Source organism: Puma concolor, chromosome C1 (genome assembly GCF_028749965.1).
Source record: "Puma concolor isolate L17-30 chromosome C1, mPumCon1.1.hap2, whole genome shotgun sequence".
In the NCBI taxonomy this organism is placed as follows: Eukaryota; Metazoa; Chordata; class Mammalia; order Carnivora; family Felidae; genus Puma; species Puma concolor.
In genome coordinates, this window is record NC_141674.1 from 218,965,504 (window position 1) to 218,981,902 (window position 16,399).

At 45.5% G+C, this 16,399-nt stretch overlaps 1 protein-coding gene across 1 annotated transcript in view; it reads right to left on the reverse strand.

The window, feature by feature from the left end:
• The window catches only part of DRC11 (dynein regulatory complex subunit 11), a 155,833-nt gene that overhangs the window by 73,899 nt on the left and 65,535 nt on the right, over positions 1-16,399 (reverse strand). Inside the window, exons 7-8 of the mRNA XM_025935010.2 lie at positions 15,639-15,723; positions 3,398-3,523 (exon numbers count right to left, since the gene is read on the reverse strand). Of these exons, the coding sequence (XP_025790795.2) occupies positions 3,398-3,523; positions 15,639-15,723 (211 nt within the window). The remainder of the gene's footprint in view (positions 1-3,397; positions 3,524-15,638; positions 15,724-16,399) is intronic.

Consider the following 16,399-nt stretch of genomic DNA (forward strand, 5'->3'; position numbering starts at 1 on the left):
GAGGGAGGGGAGGCAGTCATGAAAGGATGACCATGGGTATTTGTGAGCCAGGCCAGGGTGTCACCGTTCTGCTCACTATGAGCCCAGATCTTTGTGCCACCAGCTGGATGTGCCTTTCCTTCCTCATCATTTTTGCAAAAAATCAACAAGGCAAACAGAACTCACTTCACTCACAGCCTCGTGGATGATGTCTGACTTTAAATGCGTTCTCCAATGGAGATGGACGCAAACTTCAGAGGAGCTCCGGCCCCTGGCCCACACTTGCCTTTGGGTGGAACCTGGGCTTGCACGGACCCGGCTTCCTGTCTCTTGGGACTCCCTGCCTGGACCTAACAGCCTCCCTGCCTCGATCACTTCCCCACCCACAGGCCATCCCAACCACGGTCGTGAACCACAGACCTTAGACCACAGCTTGCACAGCTTAGGTCTGCTCAGGTCACTACCCCAGGGGTGACTCTCATCTTCTCCAGAAGGTTCCGCCAAGCACCTGCAGGCCACGCTCCAGGCTTCCCCAGCCCCACACCCCGCACCCTCCCTGGCCTCTGTCTTCCTTGCTCTGAAGTTGTCCTCTGGTTCCTTGGCTCAGCGATGGCCTGGAATCCTGCCTGGAGCCCCTGACCCCCATGCAGCCTTCTGATTCACTCACCTCCAGACCTTTGTCAACAGCTCCTCTGTGGCCACGTATGCTCATTTGTAGCCTTTCTATGGACTGACGAAGCTTGTACTTGTGTGATATGTTGACAAGAGTCTATTTTCCATTTGTAGAGGTGAGTGGAAATATTCAGATAATCCTCAGGTTTTTCTCTTTTTAATATGAGGTCTTTCTCAAGTTTTCTGACCATATATATGTATTGGCAATAGAGAAACGACCAGGTTTACAAAAATACCTGAGGGATAATCCTACAGCTGTGCCACCATGAAAGAGTTAGGGGTGAGTCAGCACGAACACAAGCGAAGTCAAACCAGTTTCCCCTCTCCCCTGCCTTACTCTTGGACCAGGATGAATGCGAGATGTCTGTTTCTACAGGTCAACATGCCAGTTCTCACACACAGGAATGCTTTTAGATGCTTTGGGGTTGATTCTAAATTAAGACTCTTAAAAGTCAATACAAAAGGTCACCGGGTAGACCTGTACTTTTCATGAATAGATTCAGTTCTGAGTAGCTCTGAAGGATTTTTCCCTTCATTTCCAGCCACTTCGTAAATGCTGATGGATTCAGAGTTTGCTTCCTGGCCCAAACTGTTCATCATGAAGTGACTCTTTAATTGCCAGTTAATAAAATACCTTCGCTCAACAAAAACCAGATTGTATAGCTGATAATTTCAGATTTTTTTTTTTTATGGAACACGCTTCATTAACAGTGAATTTTTAATTTGCAAGTGTCAAACTCCCTAATGCATATTTAGAGCAAGAGAATGCTTAGAATAAAATTGAAATCCTTCCAATTGTCCTTATTCTCAGGCACCGCTTGAAAAGTATCTTGCAGCGTGTGAGGGGGGGCTTTAAAAATTAACTGTAGCGAGTAAGCTCTCTTCTTCTCATTTTATTTATTTTTTAAATTTTTCTTCTGCAACACATTAGAAGCTTTGGGACCCAAGCAGAGGAGTAAGGGACAACAGGTGGCCTCGTGGGTTGGGTTCCCTGGAAACACTCAGATGGAGGCCGAGGGGGTGATCTACTGGGAACACCACCCACCGGGAGGGGAGCAGCCCCGGGAAGAGAACCAGATGTAGCTGAGCTGTGCTACCCCTGGACGTGAGCGGTCAGCTGACCCCACAGGGAGCCTGGGAGCTGGGACAACCCTTCAGAATGGCCCCACGGAGGGGGGTGGGCTGTCCCTGGGTGGTGTGGCCTTGGAGCAGCAATTCCTGGGGCGGAATTAGATGAGGGGTCAGCACAACACGCTGGGTAGCTGGGGACTGAGCTGGGGTTGCGGTGGAGCGGGTTGTGCCCAGAGCGAGCTGTAAGAGGTCTCTCTTCTCTTCAAAAGAAGAGCACCCAATGCAGCGTGGTGAAGGAGAGGGACAAGGACGGATGGGGGCAGGTTCTGTCAGCCACGGTGCCGGACAAGTGGAGAAGAACCTGGCAGAAGGGGCAATTGTCTCCAGCTGGGTGGCCGCAATCGTGCAAGGGAGACTTTTTTTAAAGTTTATTTATTTATTTGAGTGGGGGAGGGGCAGAGAGAAAGGGAGAGGGAATCCCGAGCAGTCCCCATGCCCTCCGCGCAAAGCCCGCCGTGAGGCTCGAACCCACACACCGTAAGATCGTGACCTGAGCTGAAACCGAGAGTCAGACGCTTAACCGGCTGAGCCACCCAGGCGCCCCGTGCAAGGGATTTTTAACAAGAGGTTGGCCTTCATCACCACCACCCAGGACTTGCATTTACGTGGAATCTGGGTATTGTCATTGTACATTCACCAACAGTCTCCTTTCTCCCCTGCTCATCGTTTCTGGCTCCTTGGTCCCATCACTTGTCCTGGACTATGCAGTCTGCCCCGTGTCTCTCCTGAATCCACCTTTTGGAACAGGAGGAGTGTGGCCGCTGCTACCTGAGCGACAGCTGGGTCTCTGCCCCTGGACAGGGTCACAGACGGACCATCACCCTTAAGGATCCGTTCTCCTGAGTCGACTGAGATCAGGGTTTTGGTCAGCTGTGAAGAAGGAACTGTCTATGCAGAAATGCTTCTTTAAACATAATCACGCTTCAGGATGATGCCAGCTTCCAGCCTGAGCTCCACCCCCCATAGAAGGAGTTTCTGCTGGGAGAACACTGCCCTGGGCGCCCACCTCTCCACGTGCTTGAAGGTGAAGACCCCGCCAGTTAACCCCCCAAGACAGCAGCACCTGGTGAATCCAGCCACGGCCACCACCTTCCCCCTTGCACGAGGGGAGGCCTGGCCCAAAGTGACACTGTTTGAACTCTGGTTTCCTTTGGATAGTAAGAAGGAAAAACTCCCACTAAAATGTAGCCACCATGTCAACGTGAAGGGATAAATTTGAACGAACACACTTCGGTTAAAGCAGTTAAGATTATTTTGACTTTGCAGTGGTCATCTGGTTCGCCAGCATTTTTCCTGATGTCTACCTTTGAGGAAAGACCGGAGGGATCACTGATTTTGAAGAATAAAAATTTCAAAGGTATCCCATACATGAATGAACACGTACAGGGTCCGAGTCCCTGAAACCACTCTTTATCCTAATATTTATTTACTACAAGTCACAGAGAGGATGGTGACGGGTGATGGAGCAGCATAAAAAAAATACTGAAAAACAGTTGGTAGGAAAGAACGGTTGCCTAGGAAACGAATGTCTGCCATCTCCGGAGGGGACCAAGCTGCGGATTCAAAGCAAAAAAAGGCACTTAAAAGAAAATTTCTAAAATTCCAAATTCCTTACCTTGCTTTTTTCCCTTGTGCTTTTCTTTTCCTTATCTTCTTTAGGTTTCTTGGGTTTCTTTGCCTTCTTTTTATTCTTTTTGTTTTTCTCCTCCTCTTCTTGGCTTGCAAGAATATCTTCAGTAACCTGGTAAGGAACACAAAATGAGCATCGTGCTTTAATGGAGCCCCATCGGGATGAGGACTGGTTTTCCCGTCTGGAGGAAGTATGTGTGCTGATCAGTGCCCCCTCCCTCCCTGCCTTGCTCTGGGGCCCAAGGCAGACCCTCGTGGGGACATCGCTGGCTGCTGGCTGCCTCTGGCTGGATTTATCGGGCAGCCGTCGGATCTTGGGGGCGGTTGAAAGGGAGGCTGGACATTTCTGAACCCAGTCCCAACGCAGGGGAGCTCATGGCTTCCTAGTGCCAGACCTGCTCACACTTTCCCCAGTGGAGCTGAGGCTACCTTGGTTTCCTGCCTGGACTCCGTGGGACAGGCGCCCTTCCAATAACTTTTCTTTTCTTTTTTTTCTTTAATTTTTTATGAAAAATTTTGAAAAAAAATATTTTGAGAGAGAGAGAGAGAGAGAGCGCACGCAAGCAGGGGAGGGGCAGAGAGACAGGGAGAGAGAGAATCCCAAGCAGGCTCTACACTATCAGCACAGAGCCCGATGAAGGGCTTGATCCCACGCACCGTGAGACAGGCTCCAGGCTCTGAGCTGTCAGCATACAGCCCGACTGGGGACTCGAGCTCACGAAACACGAGATCATGACCTGAACTGACGTTGGACACTTAACCGGCTGAGCCACCCAGGCGCCCCTCATGATTGGTTTCTTTCATCTGTGACTTCATTTCTATTTCCTACAGTGACAAACCCCATTTATTCTTCCCAAATTTTCAATATCTTTTAAGAAGTACCTGGTTCACATCAGATTAGCTTCATCGGAGAATTAGTAAAGGTTTGTGAAAAATCACACAATCCCTTCTGTACGACAGATGTTTGCTGAGCTCCCATTTGCTGTGGCCGAGAGCCATGAATTCTGGGAGATGTGAGGGTGCCGGTGATAGGACCCATTTCCTGTTAGACCCTGGGGCTCCGCCCATCACTGGTCATGTGACCGAGACAAGTGGCATGACATCCCTAGGACCTAGTTTCCGAGTTTCATTTTCTGAAGTGAAGTCGGTACTCGCGTCCATTGCATGTATGATAAACCAGACATGGTCCTAAGAGCGGCACAAAGACGAACTCATTTACTGCTAAATGCAGCCCAGGGATGGGAGCTGTCACCAACCTGTTTTGTCGGTAAGAGAACAGGGCACAAAGAGTTCATGCATGTGGCCAAGGACACACAGCTGGGAGGTGCAGAGCTGGGATCCAAAGAGGCACTAACCGGGATGAATTTCACAACATAGAAAGGAACGAGGCAAGGTGTGCCCAGCGTAGGTCGATTTATCCTATCATACAAAACGCATATAGTTCAATAAAAAAAAAAAAAAAATACTCTCCAGTTTCAGGATCCATACATATGTCGTCCAAGCAAAAAAGACATATGAGGGAATGCCCAATGCCAAATTGAGGACAGTGGTTTCTTCTGGACGGCAGGGTATGCAATTAAACCAAAAGGCTAGTAGCATTTCACCTCTACTATGTTGTACTAAATCATCCTCCCGGGACCAGGGCTGCTTGTTACGCCTTGTTAGTGATTTACGACACTGCTGACGTTTATTTTCTAGTATTATATTTTTGTTATTTATACCTATGTGGCTTTTAGGAGCTTACTTCAAACCTTTAAAAATATAAACGATACAGCTTTATTGTGAACCAAGCAGGATATTCTGGTCCCATCTGGACTTAAAAACAACACCACCACCATAATCATTAGTCATGTGCCCTACTTCCCTCTATCCAGAGGTCTGCCCGTCCCCTAGGCTCTAGTGAAGCTCTCGGTGGGATGAGGCTCACAGAAAGGGTGCTGGGGAGGGTGAGAGGTGACGTATGTGTTGCACACATTATATGGTAATAAAAAGGGTGTCTTTGGATGGAATTAAAAGTCTCTTGTCCAAGTAGCAATGTTTTCCTTGGGGATCAGGCTCGCCTCAACTCAGAGACCCAAATCATGGCTGCTCAGGACTTTTACGTTTGGAGCACTTATGGAGCATGAATATTTTTTTGGTCCTTGGAAGTCTGGAAGCTTTCAGAAACGTAAAGACAATTTTCAAACAATAGCCCGATGTATAAAATGTGAGCGGCTATACAAAATGGTGACATCCTTATTTGTGGAACATACAATTCAGTGTATCTTTGAAAGCCTTTTCCATTGTATTATTTATTTCCTCCATATCCTTAGTTTATTAATTTGATGAATAAATACATTCACATGGCCCACAATTCAAGAACGACAGAAGAGCATGTAGTGAAATGTTCCATTCCCATGCTGTGAGCCAGTCAGCTTTCTAAAGCCAGCCTCAATTCCTTGGAGATACTTCTGGAGACATTTTATATAGCTGTATGCAAATATATGTGCACACACACACACACACACGGCTGTGTTATGTTTGCCAATGGTGTGAAATGGTGTGTGATTGGAGTTTGTCTTTTTTTTAAGCCAATGTTGGATTTATTTTGTTCTTGGTTTTTTCTTTTTTTTAAGATTTTTTTTTTTTTTAGTGAGAGAGACAGTGTATGTGCTTGAGAGTGGGGGGAGAGGGTAGAGCGAGAGAAAGAAGAGAGAGAGAGAGAAGGAGAGAGAGAATCTTAAGCAGGCCCCCTGCTCAGCCCAGAGCCCGACGTGAGGCTTGATCCCCCGACCCTGGGATCATGACCTGAGCCAGAATCGAGAGTTGGGCGCTCAACCAACTCAGCCACCCAGGTGCCCCTCCTCTTGAGTTTCAACCCTAGCAAAATCTTCCAAAGTACACAAATGTGTACACAGGTATACACACAAACACATAATGTAAACATAGACTGGTCATTCTATACAAACGTCAGTGTATCGTACCCAGTGTCCTTGTGAGCTTCTCTCCTGATAATGTCCTGGCCGTCTTTCCTTCGCAGTGCGTAAAGGGCTTCCTTGTTCTTTTTTTTATAGGTGTAGTGTCGATTATCTGGCTGTTCTCCCACCGATGGAGTTAGGTTGTTCCCCATTGTTTGCTTTCACTAGCAACGCTGCACGAGTAAGTGCATGCAAATATCATCTGGCAGGTGTGTGGGCCTATCTGCAGGATGAGTTCCTACTATGCTGGGTCAAGGGTATGTCCATTTGTAATGCAGTCCCACTGCCCCCATCGGGCTGCCAACTTCTACTCTGCCAGCAGTGCAAGGGGGTGCTTCTTTCCTTATATGCTCTGACAAGGTGTGACCCCATGTATTTATGTTTGCTACCCGAACGGCTGAGAAAATGGTATGTCACTGGAGTTGTTTCTCAATAGCAGTGCTGAATTTATCTTGCTCACGCTCTTCAACTTTAGCAAAACCTCCCAAAGTCAGAAGGACCCTTTATTGCTTTGCTAAGACAGCCGCCATGTTTTCAGGAAACTGTGGGGCCTGAGGGCCAAATCTGGTCCCGCCACCTGGTTTCTTTCACAATGATGTATCATAATGTAATTTTTTTGAGGCATGTTTTACATAGCATGTATTCACACATTCCAAGGGTACAATTCAATTGTTTTTAGTGGATACACCAAGTTGTGCAACCATCACCATGAATCCGATTTAGAACATTTCCATCACCCCAGTGTGAGCCCCTCATGTCTGTGGTCAGTCCTTTGTTTTTCCTTCACCCCTTGACAGGCAAATGCTAATCTCCTCCCTGCCTCCATACAGTCACTTTATCTGGATGTTTCCTGTAAATGGAATCATATAATGTGTGGTCTCTTATGTCTGGTTCCTTTGCGTTTGCATCATGTTTTCGAGGTCTACCCATGTTGCGGTGTATCTCAATTGATTTTTCCTTTTTTATCGCCAAATAATATTCCTTTGCATGCACACACCACATCTGCCCTATCCAGTTACCGCGTGATGGATATTTAAGTTGTTCCAAAGTTTTGGCTATTATGAATAATAGTCTCATGAATGTTCATACATAAACTTTTTTGTGTGGACATATTTTCATTTCTCTTGGATAGAAGCCCGAGAGTGGGCTGCTGGGTCATTTGGAATCTTTATATTTAACTTTTTTTTTAAAGTAGGCTTCAGGGGTGCCTGGGCGGCTCAGTCAGTTAAGTGTATGACTTTGGCTCAGGTCATGATCTCACAGTTCATGAGTTCGAGCCCCGTGTCGGGCTCTGTGCTGACAGCTCAGAGCCTGGAGCCTCCTTCAGATTCTGTGTCTCCCTCTCTCTGCTCCTCCCCAGCTCAGGCTCTGTCTGTCTCTCTCTCAAAAATAATAAATAAAAAAAAAAAAACTTTAAAAAAAAACTAGGGAAGTAGGCCTCATACCCAATGTGGAGCCCAATGAGGGGCTTGAACTCAGGATCCTGAGATCAAGATCTGAGCTGAGATCAAGAGTTGGACACTTAACCGACTGAGCCACCCAAGCACTCCTATATCTAACTTTAAAGAAACTGACAAACTTTTCTCCAAGTGGCCCCACCATTTTGTGTTCCTACCAGCACCACAGGAGGGTTCCCTTTTCTCTGCACCCTCAACATTTGTTATTGTCTGTCCTCTTGATTGTCACCATCCTAGTGGGTATGAAATGGTCTCATTGCAGGATTTATTCATTCATTCATTTATTTATTATTTATTTATTTAAAGTTTAGTTAACACACAGTACAATATTGGTTTCAGGAGTAGAATTCAGTGACTCATCACTTACATACAACACCCAGTGCTCGTCATTACAAGTGCCTTCCTTAATGCCCGTCACTATTTAGCCCATCCCCCACCCACTTCCGTCCATCAATCCTCAGTTTGTTCTCTATCATCGAGTCTTCTGTGGTTTGTTTCCCTCTCTTTTCTTCCCCCCCCTTCCATATGTTCATCTGTTTTCTTTCTCTCTTTTTTTTAATGTTTATTTATTTTTGAGAGAGAGACACACACAGAGTGTGAGCAGGAGAGGGGCAGAGAGAGAGGGGAGACACAGAATCCGAAGCAGGCTGCAGGCTCCGAGCTGTCAGCACAGAGCCCGATGCAAGGCTTGAACTCACGAACCGTGAGATCGTGACCTGAGCCGAAGTCGGACGCTTAACTGACTGAACCTCCCAGGCGCCCCTCGTCTGTTTTACTTCTTAAATTCCACACGAGTGAAATCATACGGTACTTGTCTTTATCTGACTTCTGACTGACTTATTTCACTTAGCATAATACTTTCTAGCTCCATCCATGTCATTGCAAATGGCAAGATTTCATTCTTTTTGTTGGCTGAGTAATATTCCATTGTATATATCTATATGCCACATCTTCTTTATCCATTCATCAGTTGATGGACATTTGGGCGGTCTCCATAGTTTGCCTATTGTTGATAGTGCTGCTCTAAAACATTGGGGTGCATGTATCCCTTCAAATCTGTATTTTTGTAACTTTTGGGTAAATATCTAATAGTGCAGTTGCTGGATCATAAGGTAGTTCTATTTTTAGTTTTTTTGAGAAACCTCCACACTGCTATCCAGAGTGGCTGTACCAGTTTGCATTTCCACCAACAGTGCAAGAGGGCCCCCCTTTCTCTGTATCCTTGCCAACACTTGTTGTTTCTTACGTTGTTAATTCTAGGCATTTGGACAGGTGTGAGGTGGTATCTCATCATGGTTTTGATTTGTGTTTCCCTGATGATGAGTGATGCCGAGGATCTTTTCATGTGTCTGTCGGCCATCTGGATGTCTTCTTTGGAAAAGTGTCTATTCGTGTCTTCTGCTCATTTCTTCGCTGGGTTGTTTGTTTTTTGGGTGTTGAGTTTGATAAGTTCTTTATAGATTTTGGACACCAACTCTTTATCAGACATGTCAGTTGCAAATATTTTCTCTCATTCCGTAGGCTGCCTTTTCGTTTTGTTGATTGTTTCCTTCACTTTTCAAAAGCTTTTTATCTGGATGAAGTCCCAATGGTTCATGTTTGCTTTTGTTTCCCTTACCTTAGGCGACGTGTCTAGTAAGAAGTTGCTATGGCCGAGGTCAAAGAGGTTGCTGCCTGTGCTCTCTTCTAGGATTTTTTCCTGTCTCACATTTAGGTCTTTCATCCATTTTGAATTTATTTTTGTGTATGGCATAAGGAAGTGGCCCAATTTTATTCTGCACGTTGCTGTCCAGTTTTCTCAGCACCACTTGTTGAAGAGACCATCTTTTTTCCATTGGATATGCTTTCCTGCTTTGTTGAAGCAACTGTATGTTGACCATACAATTGTGGGTTCATAGCGTTTTAAATTTTATCTCCCTAGTGACTAATGGTGTCAAGCATCTTTTCCTGTGCTAATTAGCTATTCATATACGATCCATTGTGCATGGTCTTCAAGTCTTTTGCCCGTTCTTTGACTGAATAGGCTTCTTATTGAGACGTTAGAGTTCTTTGTTAATCCTGGATATAAATCCCTTTCCAGGTATATGCCTGAAGACATATCTTCCCCCAGTCTGTTTTTGTCTTTACATTTTTTTGATGGCATCTTTTGAGGTGTAAAATTTTTGAATTTTGATGAGGTTCAATTGAGCAATATTGTCTGTTAGTTTAGTTCTAATTTGCGTTTCTGTTATAGGCATGGGGTTGATAATCTTTTCATATTCTGAACAGCTTTTATTATGTTTCAAACCCATTTACATTTTCTTTTCTGAGAACTGCCTGTTCATGTCCTTTGGCTTTTTAAAATATCAGGTTATTGATCTTTTTTTTACAGACCTGCAGGAGCTCTTTATATATGAAAACAATGACCTCCTGTGTGTGATGCTCATAACAAGTAATTATCCTACTGTGTCATTGGTCATTGGACTTCACTTGGGGTTGGTTTTGCCACGTGGGTTAGAAACTGTGTGTGTGTCATTGAAAATTTCATTTTTTTCTTCTATGACTCCTGGGTTGTGCAGCAGAGGTAGAAATGTCTTTCTCACTCTGAGGTTATGACATTTCTTCCTTGGCTTCTTCTAGTTCTTTTGTGTTTTTGTTTTGTTTGACGTTTACATCTTTGATCCATCTGGAAGCATTCTGGTAGAAGCTATAAAGAAACAGGGATTTAATTTTCTTCTTTTTTTCAGATGATGACTTGCTTATTCTAATACTATTTATTAAGTGTTTTTTTCTCCCCCTTACCCAAGAAAGGTGAGATGCCATCTTTATTATGGACGAAATTTGCATAAATTTGGGTATATTTCTTGATTTCCTATTCTTTTCCATTGATGCGTCTTTTTAGTTATTTGCCTCTTTCAATGGGCTCTTTAAAAAAAATTCTTTTCAACCGACTGAGCCACCCAGGCGCCCCTAGGAAAAGAAATTAAAAAAAATTTTTTTTTTTACATTTACTTATTTTTGAGAGACAGAGAGAGACAGAGCACAAGTGGGGGAGGGGTAGAGAGAGAGGGAGACACAGAATCTGAAGCAGGCTCCAGGCTCAGAGCTGTCAGCACAGAGCCCGACACGGGGCTCGAACTCACGAACCGCGAGATCATGACCTGAGCTGAAGTTAGACGCTTAACTGACTGAGCCACCGAGGCCCCCACAATGGGCTCTCAATGACACGGTTCAATACTGGGTAGGGCTAGTTTCTTCTCATTACATTGTGCTTTTGGAATTTTATTGGTTATTCTTGGGTACTGACTTTCTATCTAAAGTTTAAAATCAGGTTGGTCACAGGGCATCTGGGTGGCTCAGTTGGTTGAATGTCTGACTTTGGCTTAGGTCATGATCTCACAGTTTGTGGGTTCAAGCCCCACGTCCGGCTCTGTGCTGACAGCTCAGAGCCTGGAGGCTGCTTTGGATTCTGTGTCTCCCTCTCTTTCTTCCCCTCCCCTGCCTGTTCTCTCTCTCTGTGTTTCTCTCAAAAATAAATAAAATAAATATAAATTAAAAAACAGGAAAATCAGGTTGGTCACATTCTGTGAGGCCTGCCCACCCCACCTCCACCATAATGCCACTGGTATTTTTGTTTGGATCGTAGTACACGTACAGATGAAGTTTGGGAGAGCTGACGTATTTACCGTGCTGCGTATCCCTGCCTAAGAACACAGGGTGCTTTTATCTCTTGTCCTCTGCATCCCTCACAGTGTTTTGAACTTTTCTTCACATAGAACACACATTTATTATTAAGTTTGTTCCTGGATGCTTTATTGTTTTGTTGCTGTTGCTGTTGAAAACGGACCGTTTTGTTCTACTTTCTTTCCAGCCGCTGTTTGCACACACGAACGCTTTTGCTCTCTGTAACTCCCCGTCTTCCTTCTCGTACTGTGTGAAGGGGCTGTTCAGTTTATTCTCATTGCTTTTCTACGTGTAGAGCAAACCTGCAAAAAGTGTCCGCTTTGCCTCTTCCGTTCTAATTTCTCTGTCTCTACGTTCTTTCTCGTGTCCCACTGTGCTTGATAGATCCTAGGGGACAGTGGTGACAATGGCCACCCTTGTATTTTTCATGACATTGGTGGAATTGTCGCTTGTGAATTTCATTAAGCGCAGTATTAGATCTTGAACCAAGAAATACTTTGTCACGTTAAAGAAGTATCCCTATATTCTGATTTTTTTGGTTTGTTTCATAATATCACAAATGGCTGTTGAATTTGTTTTTTAATATTTATTTATTTTAACATTTATTTATTTTTGAGAGAGAGAAACAGCACGAACAGGGGAGGGGAAGAGAGAGAAAGACACACAGAATCTGAAGCGGGTTCCAGGCTCTGGGCTGTCAGTGGTTCTGGCGTGCTGATATTTCGGTTTGAATTTTTGCATTAAAACTTGTAACGAAGACTGGTCTGTGGTTCTATTTGTCCTCAGCCTTTCTGGGGAGTTGGTAGCAATGGGATTATGCTCACTTCGTAGCAAGTGTTTGCACTGTTTGTTTTTTACAAACGTAAAGTTGACTCTTTAGGTACATGTTACCATGTTTGTGCTTGGCCTGTCTCTTCATCTTCCTCCTTCTGTTAGTGACAACTGTTACGACCTCCTGCAAGATTTCCACGTGCGCTGCCTGAGGTACACGACGCACGTCACCTCATCTAACCATCACATCAGCCCCGGGAAGGAGGTACCGCTGGGATGTCCATTTGCAGAGGAGAAAACTGAGGCGCGAGGGGAGGCTGCGGACGTAGCGAGTGCTGGGACTCTGGTTCATCAACACTATGCTGTCCCCAGTCTTCACTCACCTATGTTTAAAAGTCACGCTGCCTCAGGGCACCTGGGTGGCTCAGTCCATTAAGCATCTGACTCTTGGTTTCAGCTCAGGTCACGATCTCGTGGTTCATGAGATCGAGCCCTGAGTCGGGCTCTGTGCTGACAGCGTGGAGCCTGCTTGGGATTCTCTCTCTCTCGGGCTCTCTGCCCCTCCGGGGCTCATGCTCGTGCTCTCTCTCAAAAATAAATAAACATTAAAAGAAAGTCCTGCTGCCTTGCGGCTGGCCTCCTTTGCTTTAACGTATTAACTGGAGATCCTCAGTTTCTTTTGTTTTTAGTAGACATCAGCCCTACTTGTGAACGTCTCTGGTACACGATTTAGACACGGCACCAACTTTCTTCCTCCTGAGATCACTCCCTTTCTAAACTAACACGAAATGCATTTGGGGCCTGGCCGTGGGCTTTCAGGACACAGCGTGTGCCTGATAATGTAGCTGCAGAGACAAGACCCAACCGTGTAAAAACGAGAAATGGCACCAAGTCGAAATGATAGCCACTCAAGGCAGGGTTTGATGGGCTGGGGAGGTTATGTGGTCGCTGAGTTCCGAGGAGGACAGGAGTCTGCCAGAGGGCGGAGCGAAGGCTGGGGAGCTGAGGTCAGCCTCTGATGGGGGGTGGGGGGGGGAGAGTGCTTCCCTTTGACCCCGAGGGCTCACTCAGGGGAGCACAGGGGGGTGGGAGGTCAGTAGTGCTGAGGGTGAGAAACCCTGACCTGTAGCATGGCTTTTACCTCTGTGTAGTGCTTCGTGTTCCTTAACTGGGTCCCTCCTAAGGAGCATTAGTCTGTTTTCTTCGTCAGTGCTACAAATGGGGCAGACACGGACAGCTGGTTCAACCATGTGTATGGCAGGGGGCAGCAAATCACACCGCAGGGGCCAAATCCGGCCTGCTGCCCAGTTTGTAAATAAAGTTTTATTGGAACACAGCCATGCCCATTCGTTACCTACTGTCCATGTTCACTTTCATGCTAGGATGGCAGAGATGAGCAGCTGTGGCAGAGAATGTTGTTCCATAGACTCAAATATTGACCATTTGGCCCTTTATGGAAAAAGTTTGTTGGCTCCGATCTACGGCAACTTGTCTTATCTTGTGCTTGGAATAAATTCCTTGAATAGCGTTTATGGGTCAAAGAGTATACTCATTAAACATTTCATATTTACTTGGCCCACATCCCTCAAGAATGTCATGCTAATTTACACATTTATGTATCCAGCCACAGCAGATGAGAGTGGCTTTTCTCTACATGCTCACCAACTCCAGTGATGACCGTGACTTAAAATTTTTACCAACTGTATAGGTGAAAAGAGATATAGTGACATTATTTTACATTTAAGTCTCGATGCTAGTGAGTTTTAAAATTTTTTAAATTAAGGTAACATTTTTCCCCCTGCTTTTCTACTGGGCTGTTTAGATTTTTCTTAGTATTTTCTAAGAACTCTGTATGTATGAAAGATAGCTACTGTCACCTATGTCGCAAATATTTTCTCCAGTTCATCATATGATTTTAATTTGAATTATGCTATATATTTGTTTGCCATTTGAGCTTTATGTAGTCAAGTATACCAGCTTGAGTGTATCAGTATGAGTTTCACTTTTTTATTTTTAAAAAAAATTTTTTTTTTTCAACATTTATTTATTTTTGGGACAGAGAGAGACAGAGCATGAACGGGGGAGGGGCAGAGAGAGAGGGAGACACAGAATCGGAAACAGGCTCCAGGCTCTGAGCCATCAGCCCAGAGCCTGACGCGGGGCTCGAACTCACGGACCGCGAGATCGTGACCTGGCTGAAGTCGGACGCTTAACCGACTGCGCCACCCAGGTGCCCCGAGTTTCACTTTTAATGGCAATGCTCGTAGTCCTCTACTGTAGGGTATGATGCAAATCTTCTCTTGGTTTCCATGATAAATACGCTGAGGTTAAGAATGGTTTTCCTATTGGGAGGCCTGGGTGGCTCAGTCAGTTAAGCGTCTAACTTCGGCTCAGGTCATGACCTCGCAGTCCGTGGGTTCGAGCCCCGTGTCAGGCTCTGTGCTGACAGTTCGGAGCCTGGAGCCTGCTTCGGATTCTGTCTCTCCCTCTCTCTCTTTACCCCTCCCCCACTTGTGCTCTGTCTCCCTCTGTCTCTCAAAAATAAATGAATATAAAAACAAAAAAAAAAAAGAATGTTTTTTCTATTTATAGTTTATTGACACATCTCTAAAAATAGCTCTAAGGGTGCCTGGGTGGCTCAGCTGGTTAAGCATCTGACCCTTGGTTTTTGGCTCAGGTCATGATCTTGCAGTTCGTGAGTTTGAGCCCCACGTCGTGCTCTGCGCTGACGGCGTGGAGCCTGCCTGGGATTCTCTCTCTCTGCCCCTCCCCTGCCCATGCATGAAAAAAACTTTAAAAATAAATAAATTAATAAATATAGCTTTAGCAGTCAATTGCATCAGACGACACTGGAGCATCTATAGAGATGTTTCTCTGGAAGAGTGTCAGTATGCAAAGAGCTGAGTCCAGACGGTGAGCAGAAACTAAGTGGGGGAAGAGGGGCAGAAGGCCACCCTGGGATGAGAGGAGGGCACGACGCACACAAAGGCACCACAGATGCCGTGACACGAGGCATGAGGAGGGTGGGCGAGTGGCCGCTGGAGTCCGTGGCAGGAAGATGGGGGCAGGAGACGACCCTGAGAGGCAAGCAGGGGCCAGAGCATAAAGGGGCCCTTGAAGTCAAACTGCTCAGAATTTACCAAGAAAGTGAGCCCCACGCGTTGTCACGTCTCTTTGAGAGGCAAGATGGGAGAAAGAAGGAATTCATTTTGAAATAAATTTAAAAGTACGTCATTGGTGAAACCCCAAAAGTAGTTCCCTGTGAACACGTGTAGGGAAATAACCCAAACCTAGTAACACTACGAACCCATCCAGCTTACGCTTCAGAAGAAACGCGGTTGCAGTATATTTATGTTTCATTTCTCAAGCGTGTTCGTACCTGTTGTGGGGTCTTGTTGGAGAAAATAATAGCTGACCCTCCTTCTTCTACATGAGGGTAGTCAGGAAACATGCCTGTTAAGTTCCTGAGGAAGCAAAAGAGGGAGATTAAGTAGAAATGAACTCCGTAATTCAGAATGTAATACAGAACTCCCCTCTGTAATATTTCCCACTAGCTGGCTCTGCTTACGCTCATTTAAATGAGTGACGGTTGGGGAGCCGGGGTGGCTCGGTCGGTTGAGCGTCCGACTTCAGATCAGGTCATGGTCTGGCAGTTCGTGAGTTCGAGCCCGGCGTCGGGCTCTGCGTTAACAAACAGCTTGGAGCCCAGAGCCTGCTTCGGATTCTGTGTCTCGCCCTCTCTCTCTGTCCCTCCCTGCTCACGTTCTGCCTCTCTCTGTCTCTCAAAAACAAACAAAGGTTTAAACAAATTAAAAAAAAAAATAAATGAGTGATGGTTGTCAGCGTGGAAGCTCCCTGCCCGTTGCGGCCGGACACGCTGCCTCCGAGGAGCAGAGAGACCCGGGAGACGTTCCTAGAGGTTTGCTTCCTCCAGGTAATTGTTACTTGGAGACAGACACCCCTCTCTTGAAAACAGATTTTTAAAATGATTGAGACACTCTGTGCTTAAGTTAGGAATGAAGACAGAAGCACAAATCATTTCTTCCTGTTTAAAATTTAGAATAAACACAGGGTTTTGAAACTAAACAGAAGGATGGAGCTGTTCGGATGACAAATTTACTAACGGTGCATGAGATACAT